The sequence below is a fragment of the Acartia tonsa genome, chromosome 2 (assembly GCF_053477335.1).
Source record: "Acartia tonsa isolate MP-2025a chromosome 2, ASM5347733v1, whole genome shotgun sequence".
NCBI classification, from domain to species: domain Eukaryota; kingdom Metazoa; phylum Arthropoda; class Copepoda; order Calanoida; family Acartiidae; genus Acartia; species Acartia tonsa.
The window spans coordinates 51810808-51826583 of NC_137261.1; the positions used below are offsets into that span (position 1 = coordinate 51810808).

Below are 15776 nucleotides of genomic sequence, written 5' to 3' on the forward strand. Positions count from 1 at the left end.
AGGGAATATTAAAATAAAACTCATAACATTAATCCTAGCTTTGTTGGCCCGGGCCTTCGGCCTCTCGGGATTATCAAAACAAGTTTTAATCTTCAAATTTTTTATGGAAATGTCCGCGGAAAGCTGTCTATGATACGATGCAATAAATAACTATTATAGAGATTTTCTAGTCCTAAACTACTTTTATTTGCAGTTTATATATTTTTTATATGTTTGCACACACAAACACAAAATTCTAATTCTTAGGTCAAGTCCGTGACATTGAGATAGCTACCAGGCAGGGAGGGGACAGTAGCATATTGAGATAGCTACCAGGCAGGGAGGGGACAGTAGCATATTGAGATAGCTATCAGGCAGGGAGAGGACAGTAGCATATTGAGATAGCTACCAGGCAGGGAGGGGACAGTAGCATATTGAGATAGCTACCAGGCAGGGAGGGGACAGTAGCATATTGAGATAGCTACCAGGCAGGGAGGGGACAGTAGCATATTGAGATAGCTACCAGGCAGGGAGGGGACAGTAGCATATTGAGATAGCTACCAGGCAGGGAGGGGACAGTAGCATATTGAGATAGCTACCAGGCAGGGAGAGGACAGTAGCATATTGAGATAGCTATCAGGCAGGGAGAGGACAGTAGCATATTGAGATAGCTACCAGGCAGGGAGGGGACAGTAGCATATTGAGATAGCTACCAGGCAGGGAGGGGACAGTAGCATATTGAGATAGCTACCAGGCAGGGAGAGGACAGTAGCATATTGAGATAGCTATCAGGCAGGGAGAGGACAGTAGCATATTGAGATAGCTACCAGGCAGGGAGGGGACAGTAGCATATTGAGATAGCTACCAGGCAGGGAGAGGACAGTAGCATATTGAGATAGCTACCAGGCAGGGAGAGGACAGTAGCATATTGAGATAGCTACCAGGCAGGGAGAGGACAGTAGCATATTGAGATAGCTACCAGGCATGGAGGGGACAGTAGCATATTGAGATAGCTACCAGGCAGGGAGAGGACAGTAGCATATTGAGATAGCTATCAGGCAGGGAGGGGACAGTAGCATATTGAGATAGCTATCAGGCAGGGAGAGGACAGTAGCATATTGAGATAGCTACCAGGCAGGAGGGGACAGTAGCATATTGAGATAGCTACCAGGCAGGGAGAGGACAGTAGCATATTGAGATAGCTACCAGGCAGGGAGAGGACAGTAGCATATTGAGATAGCTATCAGGCAGGGAGAGGACAGTAGCATATTGAGATAGCTACCAGGCAGGGAGGGGACAGTAGCATATTGAGATAGCTACCAGGCAGGGAGAGGACAGTAGCATATTGAGATAGCTACCAGGCAGGGAGAGGACAGTAGCATATTGAGATAGCTACCAGGCAGGGAGAGGACAGTAGCATATTGAGATAGCTACCAGGCATGGAGGGGACAGTAGCATATTGAGATAGCTACCAGGCAGGGAGAGGACAGTAGCATATTGAGATAGCTATCAGGCAGGGAGAGGACAGTAGCATATTGAGATAGCTACCAGGCAGGGAGGGGACAGTAGCATATTGAGATAGCTACCAGGCAGGGAGGGGACAGTAGCATATTGAGATAGCTACCAGGCAGGGAGAGGACAGTAGCATATTGAGATAGCTATCAGGCAGGGAGAGGACAGTAGCATATTGAGATAGCTACCAGGCAGGGAGGGGACAGTAGCATATTGAGATAGCTACCAGGCAGGGAGAGGACAGTAGCATATTGAGATAGCTACCAGGCAGGGAGAGGACAGTAGCATATTGAGATAGCTACCAGGCAGGGAGAGGACAGTAACATATTGAGATAGCTACCAGGCATGGAGGGGACAGTAGCATATTGAGATAGCTACCAGGCAGGGAGAGGACAGTAGCATATTGAGATAGCTATCAGGCAGGGAGGGGACAGTAGCATATTGAGATAGCTATCAGGCAGGGAGAGGACAGTAGCATATTGAGATAGCTACCAGGCAGGGAGAGGACAGTAGCATATTGAGATAGCTACCAGGCAGGAGGGGACAGTAGCATATTGAGATAGCTACCAGGCAGGGAGGAGACAGTAGCATATTGAGATAGCTACCAGGCAGGGAGGAGACAGTAGCATATTGAGATAGCTACCAGGCAGGGAGAGGACAGTAGCATATTGAGATAGCTACCAGGCAGGGAGGGGACAGTAGCATATTGGTCCCCAAAGTTTTATAAACACGTTTCTCATTCTATGTCTTACAAACTTTGGCGACATATATCAAATTTTGATTGGGATATACAAATAGTAAGTGTTTAAACTTTTCCAGAGATAAATTTAATGTACGAAAGGGTTAATATTGTTTACCATAAATCGGGTTGTACCCCAGTTTATCATCAATTGTTCTTCGTCCTTTAGATCCCTGGAAAGCTGCACAGTCTTAGAATAGCCGCCACAAAAATTGGCAAAAACATATCCACTATTATTAATAGCGAAGCTGATCTAAACATTTGGGTGATGGCCGTACATTAATTCATTTATGTTTTTTTTTACAGTTTTACTTGTTGTAAAATCACCCATATACCTGAGTAAAATGCGCTAAAGAATAGCTAGCTGCTACAACATTTTTATCAATTCTGGCAATCTAAGATTTCCAGGAAATTAAAATATTTTAACTGTATTATGACTAATTTATCTCCTGCTAAACGTAAGAAAGCATTAAATTTTCCAGGGATTTCAAGGGTAAAACAATGGAGGATAAATTGGTGTACACATTATTACGATAAGCAATTAAAGATATTGATAGAAAAGTTTTGACTATGCTAATTTGAACAAGTCCCAAAACTTTAAAAATATACCACTTTGGGGACCAGTATAATTTACTTGTGAGGGAAGGGACATTAGTCTGTTTATTACTCTAGTCCCCAAAGTTTTAAATAACTTTTTCGTATTCGTTGGCTTAACAACTTTGGGGACTATCATTAAATTATGATTGGTCGGTTCATTAAGTTAAGTATCCAAACGTTTCAATCACTAATTGTAATCTACAGAAGAGGAAATTTCTTTGGGAAATTTTGGGGATGTACATCAATTTATCGGCTATTGGCTTTTCCCTGATAATTTACAGTCCAATGTTCCCTCTCTCCCTGATTTTTTTCACATGATTTTTGTCATGACATTTACAAAATCTATATTAGTAATCTAAATTATTTATTTTTAGAATGACTAGACGTACTCTTGTCTTATTTCTAGAATATTCTACGCCCCATACCTTAGTTATTTTTTAACATAAAAACATTTATTTTAGAATATCTTTTTTTACAAAGTGCCTGACGACTCGAGCCCTGATAACCCTTCTTAATTTCTAAAATAAAATTGTAAGTGCGATTATTCTTTAGAGGTTGTAGGTAACTCCCCCCCCCCAAAAAAAAAAAAATAGTTCTAACTTCCTTGGACCTAATTCAGTAATCTTACACTGTAACTAAAAAAAAATATCAGTTCACACAGACACTAAAGATAGACAGACAGACAATATGATGGTAGTGCAAAGCTTACATAAAAAGCACAATCGATGTGGTCCAAATTTTAATAATAGAACACTAAACTTATTTATTTATCTTTTTAAAATAAACATTTATTAGTTATTATTCAAAAACCGTAAAAGAAAGTATTTTCTTTATGTATTCCCTATCTCATTATAGTCATACTAGCGGCTACGCCCCTAGAGGCCTATAGGGACACGTAAAATTGTTTCTTTTCAATCTATTTTAAAATCAGATAATTATCAAAAATATTGTTTTCGCCGATAGATAGTGTTAGTTATGTTTTTAGCTAATTGCAAAAAATGTCCACAGGGCGGCGTTTTTTTTATTTTTATTTTTGTCGATTTCTCTGGGGAGGGTGATTGTACCCTCCCCCAAAATAGTTATAAACCTTCCCGGGACCTAAGAGAAGCTATATACTTTGTTAAGGAGAACCCGATCGATTCATAGGTTAGCGAGATCCTTCGTTACAAACAAACAGACAGACAGACAGACAGACAGACAGACAGACAAATAGACAGACAGACATCGTTCTACTTTGTATTATAGATATGACTTCACACTTTCTTAAAAGTATTGAAATTATTCATAAAATAAATATTACTTTTATGGTTTACAAATATTTAGTATTTCTTTATTTGATAGTTTCTTAGAATAGAACAGACAATATTTCTTTTTCAAGGATTAGACAATTGCCGATAAATTGATGTGCATCTTCTAAGATGATACACTAAATTACCTCTTTTGTAGATTACAATTAGTAGTTAAAACGTTAAAATGAACAAACGTAATTATTAGGTGAATTCAATATAATGTCAATCTTGACATAATTTTGACTCATTTTAATGCCATTTCTATTTTTATGTCTTTTTTATCTTAAACTATTTTGTTAAAAAGTCTAGTTTTTATGAAGTGTACAAATGTTATGTTTTTCCTTCGCAGAATTACATAATTTTCATCTAATTTGCATAAAATTAAAGTGTGAGCAGAAAATTCTTTGAAAATAATCTTTTCTTGTTTTCGCACATTTGCAAAATATTTGCATATCTCATGGAATTTCCGCAAATGTGCCCATTTTTTTTCAAACTTTTCAAGAATTTTGGTTTGAACGTCGCGTCTTGTCATTTATGTATATGGGTTTTCCATAGTTATTATCCTAATAATATAACATACGTCTATATTTGTTTGTGTTCGTCTGCCTGCACATTTTTGTGTCTATCTGTATGTCCATCCGTTCGGCAGTATCTGTATGTTTGTATCCATCGATCTCGCAAATTTACCTCTAAGATTTCTGCAAATGAAAATCAGATTCATTTAGATGGCTCAGTTTAATATATTTATGACAAATATTTTTATGACAAGTGTACTTTTATGACATATGTTTTATGACAAATGTATTTATGACAAAAATTACTGAGCCATTTAGATCATTTACACTATTTTTGAAGGGATAAGACAATGGACGATAAATAGATATACGATCCTTATTATGATAAACAAAGTTACCAATTTTAAATTATTTAAAAAAATGTTTGGACACTGCTAGTCTGAAAAACCAATCAAGACACCGTTCCAAAAGTTTCTAAACCAGCAATTGAAAGAATATGTTTTCTCGTATTCATTCGAATCCGGTGGATAGGAACCGGTTCTCATCCATACGAAAAAACTATGTCTAGCATCGTATTATATTCAGCTTTCTACTAATATAAAAATGTACAATTATAAGATTAAAACTAGTTTTTTTAGCCCCGAGGAAAGCCGTTTATAATACGATGCGAGAAATAACTATTAAAATTTTGTGGACTAGTAAAATTTGTAGTCTAATGTACTGTTTTACCTAAAAACGTAAGGACGGAATTCTCCTTCGATTTTTAAGTGATCATCTAGAGAATCCAGAGCATCATCCGCTTGTAATGGGATGCGATACTCTAACAATCAATGATATTGGGTTAAGTAACATCCAACAGACAACCACCAATTAATTGCACGACCTTTGTATGAGAAGACCTAACTGTGCATGTTAATGAGTTGCGCTTCTTCTAATAATTTATGTCGCGCACCAGACATAGCAGCAGTAGGAACCATTTTTAGCGTCTTTAGTTATGACGCGTTGTCGGGCCGAGATTCAATCCTTTAGCCGAAAACAGTAAAAGTGTCGAACTATGACGTCAGAAAAAAATAACAATTAACCAATGAGAAGCCAGTATTTGTAATGGTAAAATATATAGCGGCCTTTAATTGGTTAATTGTTAATTTTTTCTGACGTCATAGTTCGACACTTTTACTGTTTTCCTTTCGCCTCCCCGACGACAAGCGGATGCCATGAGCCATGGTCGCAAGTTAAAATTTACCTTTCCCCCCTGCACTGATTGTTAACCTTTTATTTTCATGGAAAGTAAACAGTAATAAAATTTCTTGATTCATTCGAATCCGGTGGATAATAACCGGCTCTTATCCATACGAAAAAACTATGTCTAGCATCGTTTTATATCCATCTTTCTACGAATATAAAAATGTACAATCATAAGATTAAAACCAGTTTTTTTAACCCGTGCCTTCGGCACTTCGGGGCTAAAAAACTGGTTTTAATCTTATAATTAGACATTCTATATCCGCGGAAAGCTGTTTATAATACAATGCGAGAAATAACTATTCTTTTTGTTCGTGGATTTTGTCATTTCTTATGAATATATCACAATAAAAATATAAATCATAAATATGAAGTCATCAATTGATAAAACAAGGATAACATCATTCAGAAGTAGCAAAGCACAAAAAATCATGGATGGGAATACTGACAAGGAGCTTTATAAAGAGTATTTGTTTAAAAATAAATATTTATTTGGGGAATCACGAAACCTTTCACATGTTTTTTAAAGGTATTTTTAGAGATGACAGACAGACCAACGGACAAAGTAAATTACATTAGGGAAATGGTACTGGAAATCTTTTTCTCGTATTCATTCGAATCCGTTGGATAGAAACCGGTTCTCATCCATACGAAAAAACTATGTCTTGCATCTATCCGCGGAAAGCCGTTTATAATACGATGCTAGAAATAACTATTAATAAACTTTAAGAACAGCCGGTAAATAATATATATCTTATATCTTTTGTACATATTATTTTAGTGATATATGTTTAAATGTTTCATTTTCAAAAGTATTTTGGATAATATAAACTGTAAAAAGAAAACATCTTCTGGGAAAAGATAATTGACGATGGATACTTTTACATCTCCAATGATGATGAACAAAATTATCCCATCTGTAGATCAAAACTATTGATTGAAACTAATTAGAAATTAGTAATTAGAAAAAGTTATTATGAAACTTTGGGTACTAGTCAAATTAACAGTTAACAATTTTTTCACCTCTCTGAAAAATATTCTTAATTATACAAGTCCTGACAAGCTCAAGTTTGTCGGTCTCTGAAACTTTCATTCGTTTGTGCGGCCACAAATACAGATTGTTGAAAAGATCCGCGGCTGTCCTTGTGGCTATGGCTGTTTTAAAAAGTACAGCTCAGCAGCTCAACAGGTACCTAATTTAGGATTCAGATACACACAAAAAACGGTATAAATCATAATTATTACAAAAATATGTTTATTTGAAGATACTTTAATTTTATTTAAGGCGACATTGGACTGAGATTAAGTTGGTACCAAAATATTATAAATCCATTGTCTTTTTAGTTGACTTAAAAGCGTAAAAAACCTTTTATTAAATCTTGATTGGATTGTACAAATCAGCAGTGTCCCACTTTTTGGTTAATTGTCTTATCCCTTAAGATCCCTGATTTCATATTAAATGTATGAAATAATGAAAATCTAGTCATTTCTAATTTATTTTCTTGCCCTTTCATGCACTGCAGAGCTTTGCCAGGGAGGGAGAGATCATTCCCAGCGAAACTTTAATAAAAAAGGTAGCAGGGAGGGAGGGATCATTGGACAGTAAATTACAATAGTACACAACTTTTATAATCCTGAGCTGGATCTTTAAATCATTTTAGTGGTGAGCCAGATCGGGGTGAGCCAACTTTCCACCAATGAGAGCAAAGCATTTTATGAAATGCCGCGCTGTGATTGGCTGAAATTCGGCTCACCCTGATCTGGCTCACCACTAAAATGATTTAAAGATCCAGCTCTGTTCTCTCACACTCATTGACTTAAAAGCATTGGTGCCCAAACTAATGGTACAAAAAAAATTAATTTTGTGTTTGATTATTGGGACAGTGCATCAATTCATCGCCCATTTTCTTATCCCTTAAGATTCCTGAGAGTTTAGGCTTTCAAGTTTTGTCAGATTTCACTTGAACTTCAAGACATATATATGAACAAGGATAACAACATCCATAAAGGCAAAGCTCAACAAATTTGATAGTCAGACAAATAAACATCAACAACTATTGAGTGATCCACCAAATATTCAGCTTTATTTATATAAAACACGGAAAGATGCTTAATGTGGACAAAATTACATTTTAAGACTTAATTACAAAGATGCATCGCATATAGCATTAAAGTTGCTACGCCTTCTAATTTGTAACTGTAACAGGAATCATATTGCCAAGTTAGGAAAGTTCTCTACTGCATAAACTAACGATAAGGGCTATCTGTCAGAGAAGAAAGTACTTAGGGATCGACCATAACTGTAAAAAATCTTCGCTTTTAACAAATATAAACTTGAAAAAGGCTGCCAAGTAGAGTCTCTGTATTATATTATGTCATATTTTCTATTAAATTGCACCAGTGGATTCTCTTTAATGTCTGTTTGTCTGTCTGTCTCAGAGAGAAAAAAATTATTTTAAGAATATGTATCAGGACTCGTAAGCAGTCCACTTAAATTAAAATATAAAATTATCAAATAGCCTAAAACTTAAAATTAAGATAAGATAGCATAAAACCATTTAAAGCTTCTCTAAAATGGAGAATTTAATCAGTTTAGTAAATTTTAACGAACAAATAAAAAATAACTTTCTTTTGTATAATAGAGTAACCCGCTATGGAGCCAAGAAATTCTCCCCAGTTTAAAATAATTAATGTCCTATTATATGTTTTTTTTTCTGTAGCTTAAGATTTCGACAACGGCTGATCCAATTAAGTTCTCCACGTATGGAAGCCTTGCATTGGTCAAGAGAAAGTTAACGGCTATGGAATTGTCAGATTTAGGTCTTGGATGGTTTTATGCTACTTATCTGCTTTCCCTTCCCTTAGATACAGAGTTCCTAGATGCTAAAGGCGCAACCGCTAGTAAGTATATAAAAAATATTTCATCGTTTAGAGGTTTCGTGTTTTTTGTTAAAACATGCTGATTAGTTTTTAATTTTGTGAAAAAGTATTTTTCCTTTTAAATTATTGATTCTCCTCTATTAAAAACTCTAATTTACCAATAATTAGATATTAATTTTATTTTATCTATTGGCGTCGCTCCCAGTCTCTGATGGAATTGTCTAAAGAGACTTGGCTTCACTGAAAATTGAGATCCTCTTTGTCCAGTAGTTTTCAAGATCTTACATGACATATCTATAGACATTACTTTGGTGAACAGTACTTTCCGATATTTTTGGGGTTTATTTATATAAACTTTTTTTATTGAAAATCGTATTAAAAAACTGTATATCTCAAGATATTTCAAGTTCTGTGAACCTATATTGAAACTTTAAATAGGTATAGCTTATTTTCATGTATAGAAAATGATCTTTTATAGTTTTGGTTAAATGTTAATCGGGTCTAAGTATTTAGGAAAAAATGAGGCGAATTTCCAATTTACAAAACAATATTATTTTAAACCCTGTTTGCAAGATGAGGAAAATAGCCTAAAACTGTCCCAAAACATTTGTGATTTCTATTAAAAGCAAAAACCAATCGGACTTCCGAGATTTTTAGCTTCAGACAAAGAAACCTTACTACTTGGATATAGTATATAGTATAAGATTTAAACTATTTTTCTATAAAATGAAAAGAAAACTCTAAAGGAAAATGTCACACATTTAAAATTAATAATTCATAATCCAAGTTTATATTTTGACACGATACAATGACAGCTTCGAGGACAAAAAATATGATTTGTGGATGCTTTCCTTCAAAGTGCCCAGTGAGCAAAGAAACCATACCTCCTTTATTTATATGTAAACAAGGATGATAACATCCATAAAAGCGAAACTCTAAAACGGTAGGACATACGAATATTAACACGAATGTCAGAACTAAATAAGCAGAATATGAATGCATAAGTGTAAACAAAATTGTAATTTAATTTGTTGCAAAACTGCCTAAATACAGGATACTGTTTAAGATTATTCTTATTACTTACATTTTTAGGACTTGATTATAGAGATGTTTCGCTTATAACATGGTACCTTGTTGGAGCATCTTGAAGTTCAACAACCCAAATTTTCATTATATAAATTGACCTAAAGTTGTCCTGGGATCTATGTAAAGCTTCTTTTAAAAGAATAACCCAATTGGTCCATATCTAAATCATACTTAATCGTTCATAACATAAATCAATTATTTTATTGATAAAACTTTTATAAAAGAGATAACTAAGTACATTCAGTATTTTTCAAATGCAATAAGAAGAGATTAATCTAGGTACAAAAAAAAGATTGGAAAAAAAGAGAGAAAGACGAAAATATTTATTGAGAAAAAGAGATAAAGAGAAAGGGAGTGTGTGTGTGTGTGTGTGAGTGAGAGAGAGAGAGAGAGAGAGAGTTGGTTGAATGTTAGGCATATGAATGACATTATTGTGTCGGACGGAAGACTAGAAACCTATACTCAACGCAAAACTCCGAGAGCCTGGAATTGAAGCTCAATTGCCCATTCCTTCTCCGTTGACAGGAGCAACCTTACTCCGTGAATTACAAGTACATAATACCCAAGTCTCTGGGAGCCTTGCATCCGCTAGTTTTAGTCTAATCTTCATGTAAACAGCAGATACATGGACATTTTCAAATTATAAGATTATAACATTTTCTAAATAAAAAACTAAACATGGTTACTAAAGTCATTATTTTTTACAATATTATAAACTAGATAATAATATTATGAAAAAAGTTGTTGTAAAATATCAAAATATTCTGCTTTCTGTGATAATTCTCTATATAAAATTTGGTGAGTAGATTTTATTTATTTTTATGTTGACAGATACCTAGTATTCTCATAATGTACACAAGAGTACAAGAGCAAATAACAGTACACAAATGAATCTGAATTTGCCTGTCGTCGTCAAGCTGTTTTTGAAACGAAGCTTCAACAAATTCCATTTTCTAGTGTCTTTGTGATAAATGTTTATAAATTATGGGTAAATGAGAGTTTCTCAGCTGCTATTAACATTAATTATCTTAAAAATCACTTAGGTGCTATAAAAGATATATATTTAGTATTTAAAGATTATTTTTAGATATTAATCACTCTTTTTTATAAGGTTTCTAAATAGAAAATTTGATTGTCTAATGTACTATCACAGATAGATGGTTAAAGATTGTTGTGAAGATGTAAATTACTCGATAACTCACTTTATTCTTCTGTCATTCATAAAAAATATATCAAGTAAAGATGTATAGCCCGGACAACTACCAGGCCCAAGTGGGACTTTTTTCGTCTGCTAGCAAATTGCTTTCTGCTTTTGTAGCGACTTAACTGTGTGTGCGAATGGGGCGTTTGTCCAAATTTAGGTATGGAGACCGCTCTTCTATGAGTACTACTAAAAACCTACTGTTACTGCAATACACATAGACATTCTCATCGTCGGTTCGTTTGTTTAGAATGCTTAACCCTCTATTCCCACAAGTATAATACGAATTTGGTTGAGCTGGTGGAAGCTCAACAAAAGACCCACGCGAAGTATTATGTTGCTTTAACCTAAGAATAAACGGTTGGTTTTGATATTCGATCAGAATTATATAAGTATATTAAGTATTAAGGAAGGAAAATGTTTTTACAAAGTGTATTATATTACAAGTGCATAAGTTAAGTATGGAAATATTTACAGGATAAGTGTTAAAATTATAAGTAGAGTAGGACAGAAATGTGCCCTAAGTCCCAAGCAGTGAATTGTGCTAAGTGTTAGAGTTCTAACACAAGGCCTAAGCTCAATTCATGCTAAGTACTAAGGGGCCTAAATTTAAACTACAATGCATGCCAAACAACTAAGTCATTACCTTTTAAAGCCAGAAAGAGAAGTTGATGGTTGGAGAGTCAATAAATAACTAACTAAATTTAAGAGGTACATGCTATAACATTAGCTTTGGACCAGGATTTTAGTGTTTGTCTGTACAATTAAATGTCTGTGTGTTAATATGTGACGTAAATCAGGCATGGTTGTAGGCATACGTATTTGTACTGATTATTTACATGATTACTTTAACAATAAACATAGTGTCTTTAATAAACATATACTATTAGCAAATCACATACAAATTACCATGAATAGGCTAGCGTTACCCATATATGGTGTCATATAGGTAGAGATAGGCCTATGAATGCATAAAATGATACAAATAATGCCTTGGGCCTAGCTAAAGTAATTGTGTCTTGCCCCTGATTGCTACTAGATAATTGCAGGGCACGCGTCAATCAAATATTCATAATCTACTCTATAAAGTGTTGACTCTATATCAAGCATAGATAGATAGTTGTGGATGCGAAGCATTTCTGTAAAAGTCTTATATGTACGTTCAAAGAATTTGAAAATTGAGGATCGCATCTCCATAACTGTGTTTATATTTTCGACGATATTACATGATATTCAAAGACCCAATTGAAAGTCGGTACCCACCCCGTGGGTAGAGTTACATATAGCTCGTGCCCCCCTCAATTCTTTTACTTTGATATATGGATATTCATGACCTTGTTTGAACTAAGTCTTACGCTTGTTTTGGTTAATATGAGGGTAGAGTTGCAATTCTATATCATCCACTATAAGTTAGGGATATTAAGGGATAAGACAATGGACGATAAATTTATATAAATCCCCAATGATGTTAAACAAAATTAACAATTGTAAAAGATAAAGGTACAAATATAATTTACAGTCCAATGTCTCCTTCCACCCTGAATTTAAGTAGAAACATGTCATAACATTCTAGATTAGGATGATAGACACCCATTAGACCGAGAATGTGTGCGAGTCTGAAAAGTACAGGGTTTAATTGATGAGCGGTTTTTCAGTAGGGCTTCGAAAACGATTAATATCTGCTGGATTAGAACCGGATCTTAGCCTCCGGATCCTTGGGGCTAACAAAACCGGAATTAATCTGATAATGTATCATTTTACTATCCACGGAAAGCTGTATATAAAACGATAAATTTTGACAAATATTGATACCTAATTCACTAAAAATATTTCTAAAATTCAGCACTGTTCAAAATCGGAATTAGCGACCCCACCTAAATTAGATCTTATCACAAACAAATTGCATACAAACTTTAATGGATTTATTAATACTTGGATTTCATGTACTCTAATAAAGTGAAACTTGAAGCTGGCTAAAATAGCGATCTTTCCCATTTCTTACCCTCCTACTGGATAAAAGCACTGAGCTAATTTGATGACAATATTTCCCCTTGGCATAAAATCCACGTATATTCTATATCTGTTGCAATACAGTGTGTTTTTTTTATGAGAACTTTTTTGAAAGCAATTTTACCCCACTTATAGTTATCAGAATTTAATGATTAATGGCTTATTTTCTTCGTTTTTTAAGGCAATTAATAGAACAACAAAAAAATATTTCAGTTTTTATTTAAAAAGTACAGTAAAATCTAAATTTCAAAACTTAGGTGTCAACATATAAAAATGGTTTTAGCGCATTTTTCTTAAAAAAATGGATTTTCTGTAGTCGACTTTGGGGGGCCAGTACTCCCTCCCTGGTTGAGATATGACCTTCAAACTTTGATATGTTCTAGTACATGTCCCTAATATTATCTGTATACATTTTTAGCTCTATATCTCAACTTTGAAGTGCTTAGCAGCCATTCTTGCAAAAGGTTGATTATTTGAGCATAAGAAAAATGCGCTAAAACCATTTTTAGATGTTGACACCTAAGTTTTGAATTTTAGATTTTACTGTACTTTTTAAATAAAAACTGAAATATTTTTTTGTTGTTCTATTAATTGCCTTAAAAAACGAAGAAAATAAGCCATTAATTATTAAATTCTGATTACTATAAGTGGGGTAAAATTGCTTTCAAAAAAGTTCTCATAAAAAAAAACACACTGTATTAGGAATGATTTTAAAAAATCTTATCAAACTAAATAATTATCCTATTTACTTTAGTTTTGGAATATTATAAGCAATGCATCTCTACAATTAAGTCTAATAATGTAAGTATGTCTATATTAATCATCCTTTTGAGTTTAAGTAAATTTGGTATAGCTAAATAAGAATTTGGTTGTTAAATGGTTGTGAACACCCACTTGTCAGATCATCTGAGTTTCGCTTTTTATGGATGTTGTCATTCTTGTTTATTAAAAAGCTGCCACAGCCAAATAAATGTTTGTTATATTTTTCACTTTTACCTTTGAAAGAAATCAATTGATAGAGCCGAAAATTCAATTACATTTTGGAGTTCTAATTTGAAATATTATTTTGCAAACAAAAATATTATTTATTCTTTTCCCATGGAGGGACTGGACATTGGACTGTAAATTATTCTGAGCTGGATCTTTAAATCGTTTAGAGGTGCGCTGAATCGGGGCGATCTAGTTCAGCGCACCACTGGATTATTAGATATTAATCTTTAAATCGAAATGGCATGGGCGAATCAGCGCGCCCAGTTGCGCGGTACTGGCGCCAATCCGGGGTGTACTGTATTAAATAAATAAATATTTTTTTAGAAATTAGTTTAATATTTTATTGCAAAACTATCGTGAAAAATTTTTTATAGTTATTCTTAAAATAAATTATATATTGTTTTATATAAAATACCTACTGACCCGGCTTAAGTAATAAAGTTGTCCCGGCTCGTATGAATATTTTTATTGAGTGTCGCCAGCTATCTTGCAACACTGCGCCGAAAACCTTTTAAAGATCCATGTTTTATAGCAGTGGCTGTGGCGCACCATCAGCGCACCTCCGGTTCACCTCTGAATCGCCCAGATTCAGCGCACCCCTAAAACGATTTAAAGATCCAGCTCTGGTCCACAGGGTTTTTGTAAACATGATCTCTCTTTCGTTGACTTAATAACATTGGCGTTTCTTTTTAATCATGATTGGGTTGTACAAACTTTCCTTGTCCAGGCTTTTTCCCTTTTAATCTACAGAAGACCTAATTTTGTTTCTCGTATTCATTCGAATCCGGTGGATAGGAACCGGTTCTCATCCATACGAATCCAGCTTTCTACGAATATAAAAATGTACAATCATAAGATTAAAACCAGGTTTTTTTAGCCGGTGCCTTCGGCACCTCGGGGCTAAAAAAACTAGTTTTAATCTCATAATTGTACATTCTATAACCGCGAAAAGCCGTTTATAATAGGATGCGAGAAATAACTATTATCGTATTTAGAGGGTTTACATCACAATTGTCTTATCCCTTAGGAACCCTGGTTTCCTTACTTCTTAAATTTGTTTCTTTTGAAGTATTCTCAAATGTTTTTTATGCTCTTTATGATAAAAGCTTCTTTACTTTTTATTTTTTTATCTTATCATGTAAAGTAGTAAGGATTTTTTGTCTGAAGCTTAAGATATCAGTAACTACTACATAAAATAGCTTCTCAATATTAGGAGAGCTCTATATAGGTCCTAAGATGGTTTAAGGATATTTTATCTTTAGCTTTAAGTCTTGGGATGGTTTTAGGATATTTTTTCAATCCTTTAAATGCTAGGGGCGCAACCTTTCGTATCTGATGAATCAAGAAAATAAAAAAAAAGTTTTTTATCTGGTCAAATTGCAAGTAAGATAAAATACAGGGATCATAAGGCATAAGACAATGGACGATAAATTAAGTGATGTACACCCCCAATAATGATCAATTTATCCCTTCGTACTTTAAACTTATTGGTGGAAAAGCTTGAACACTGCTAGTTAAAACCACCAAACCATAAGTTTTACCACCAAAAAATTATGTAACTTTCGTTTAATTTACAGTCTAACGTCTTCTCTCCCTCAATTACTTTATTCAATTAATAAATAACGACTTTGTCGAAAACTGCAAAAAATGGCAGAATTGCATAATCTAAAAACAAATTTGCATAATTCTGAGGTAATCCTGGTGGCGGAAACCATTGAGAAGCATTGCCCAGATCA

General features: G+C 34.2%; 2 protein-coding genes across 4 annotated transcripts in view; one reads left to right on the forward strand and one right to left on the reverse strand.

Moving 5' to 3' along the window:
* Positions 1-15776, reverse strand: part of Rpn13 (regulatory particle non-ATPase 13) — a 136956-nt gene that overhangs the window by 49004 nt on the left and 72176 nt on the right. The window lies entirely within an intron of this gene.
* The window catches only part of LOC145312121 (uncharacterized), a 76986-nt gene continuing 71640 nt past the window's right edge, over positions 10431-15776 (forward strand). For both annotated transcript variants that reach the window (XM_080151265.1, XM_080151266.1), the window contains exon 1: positions 10431-10637. In XM_080151265.1, the coding sequence (XP_080007391.1) occupies positions 10571-10637 (67 nt within the window). In that variant the 5' untranslated portion in view covers positions 10431-10570. The remainder of the gene's footprint in view (positions 10638-15776) is intronic.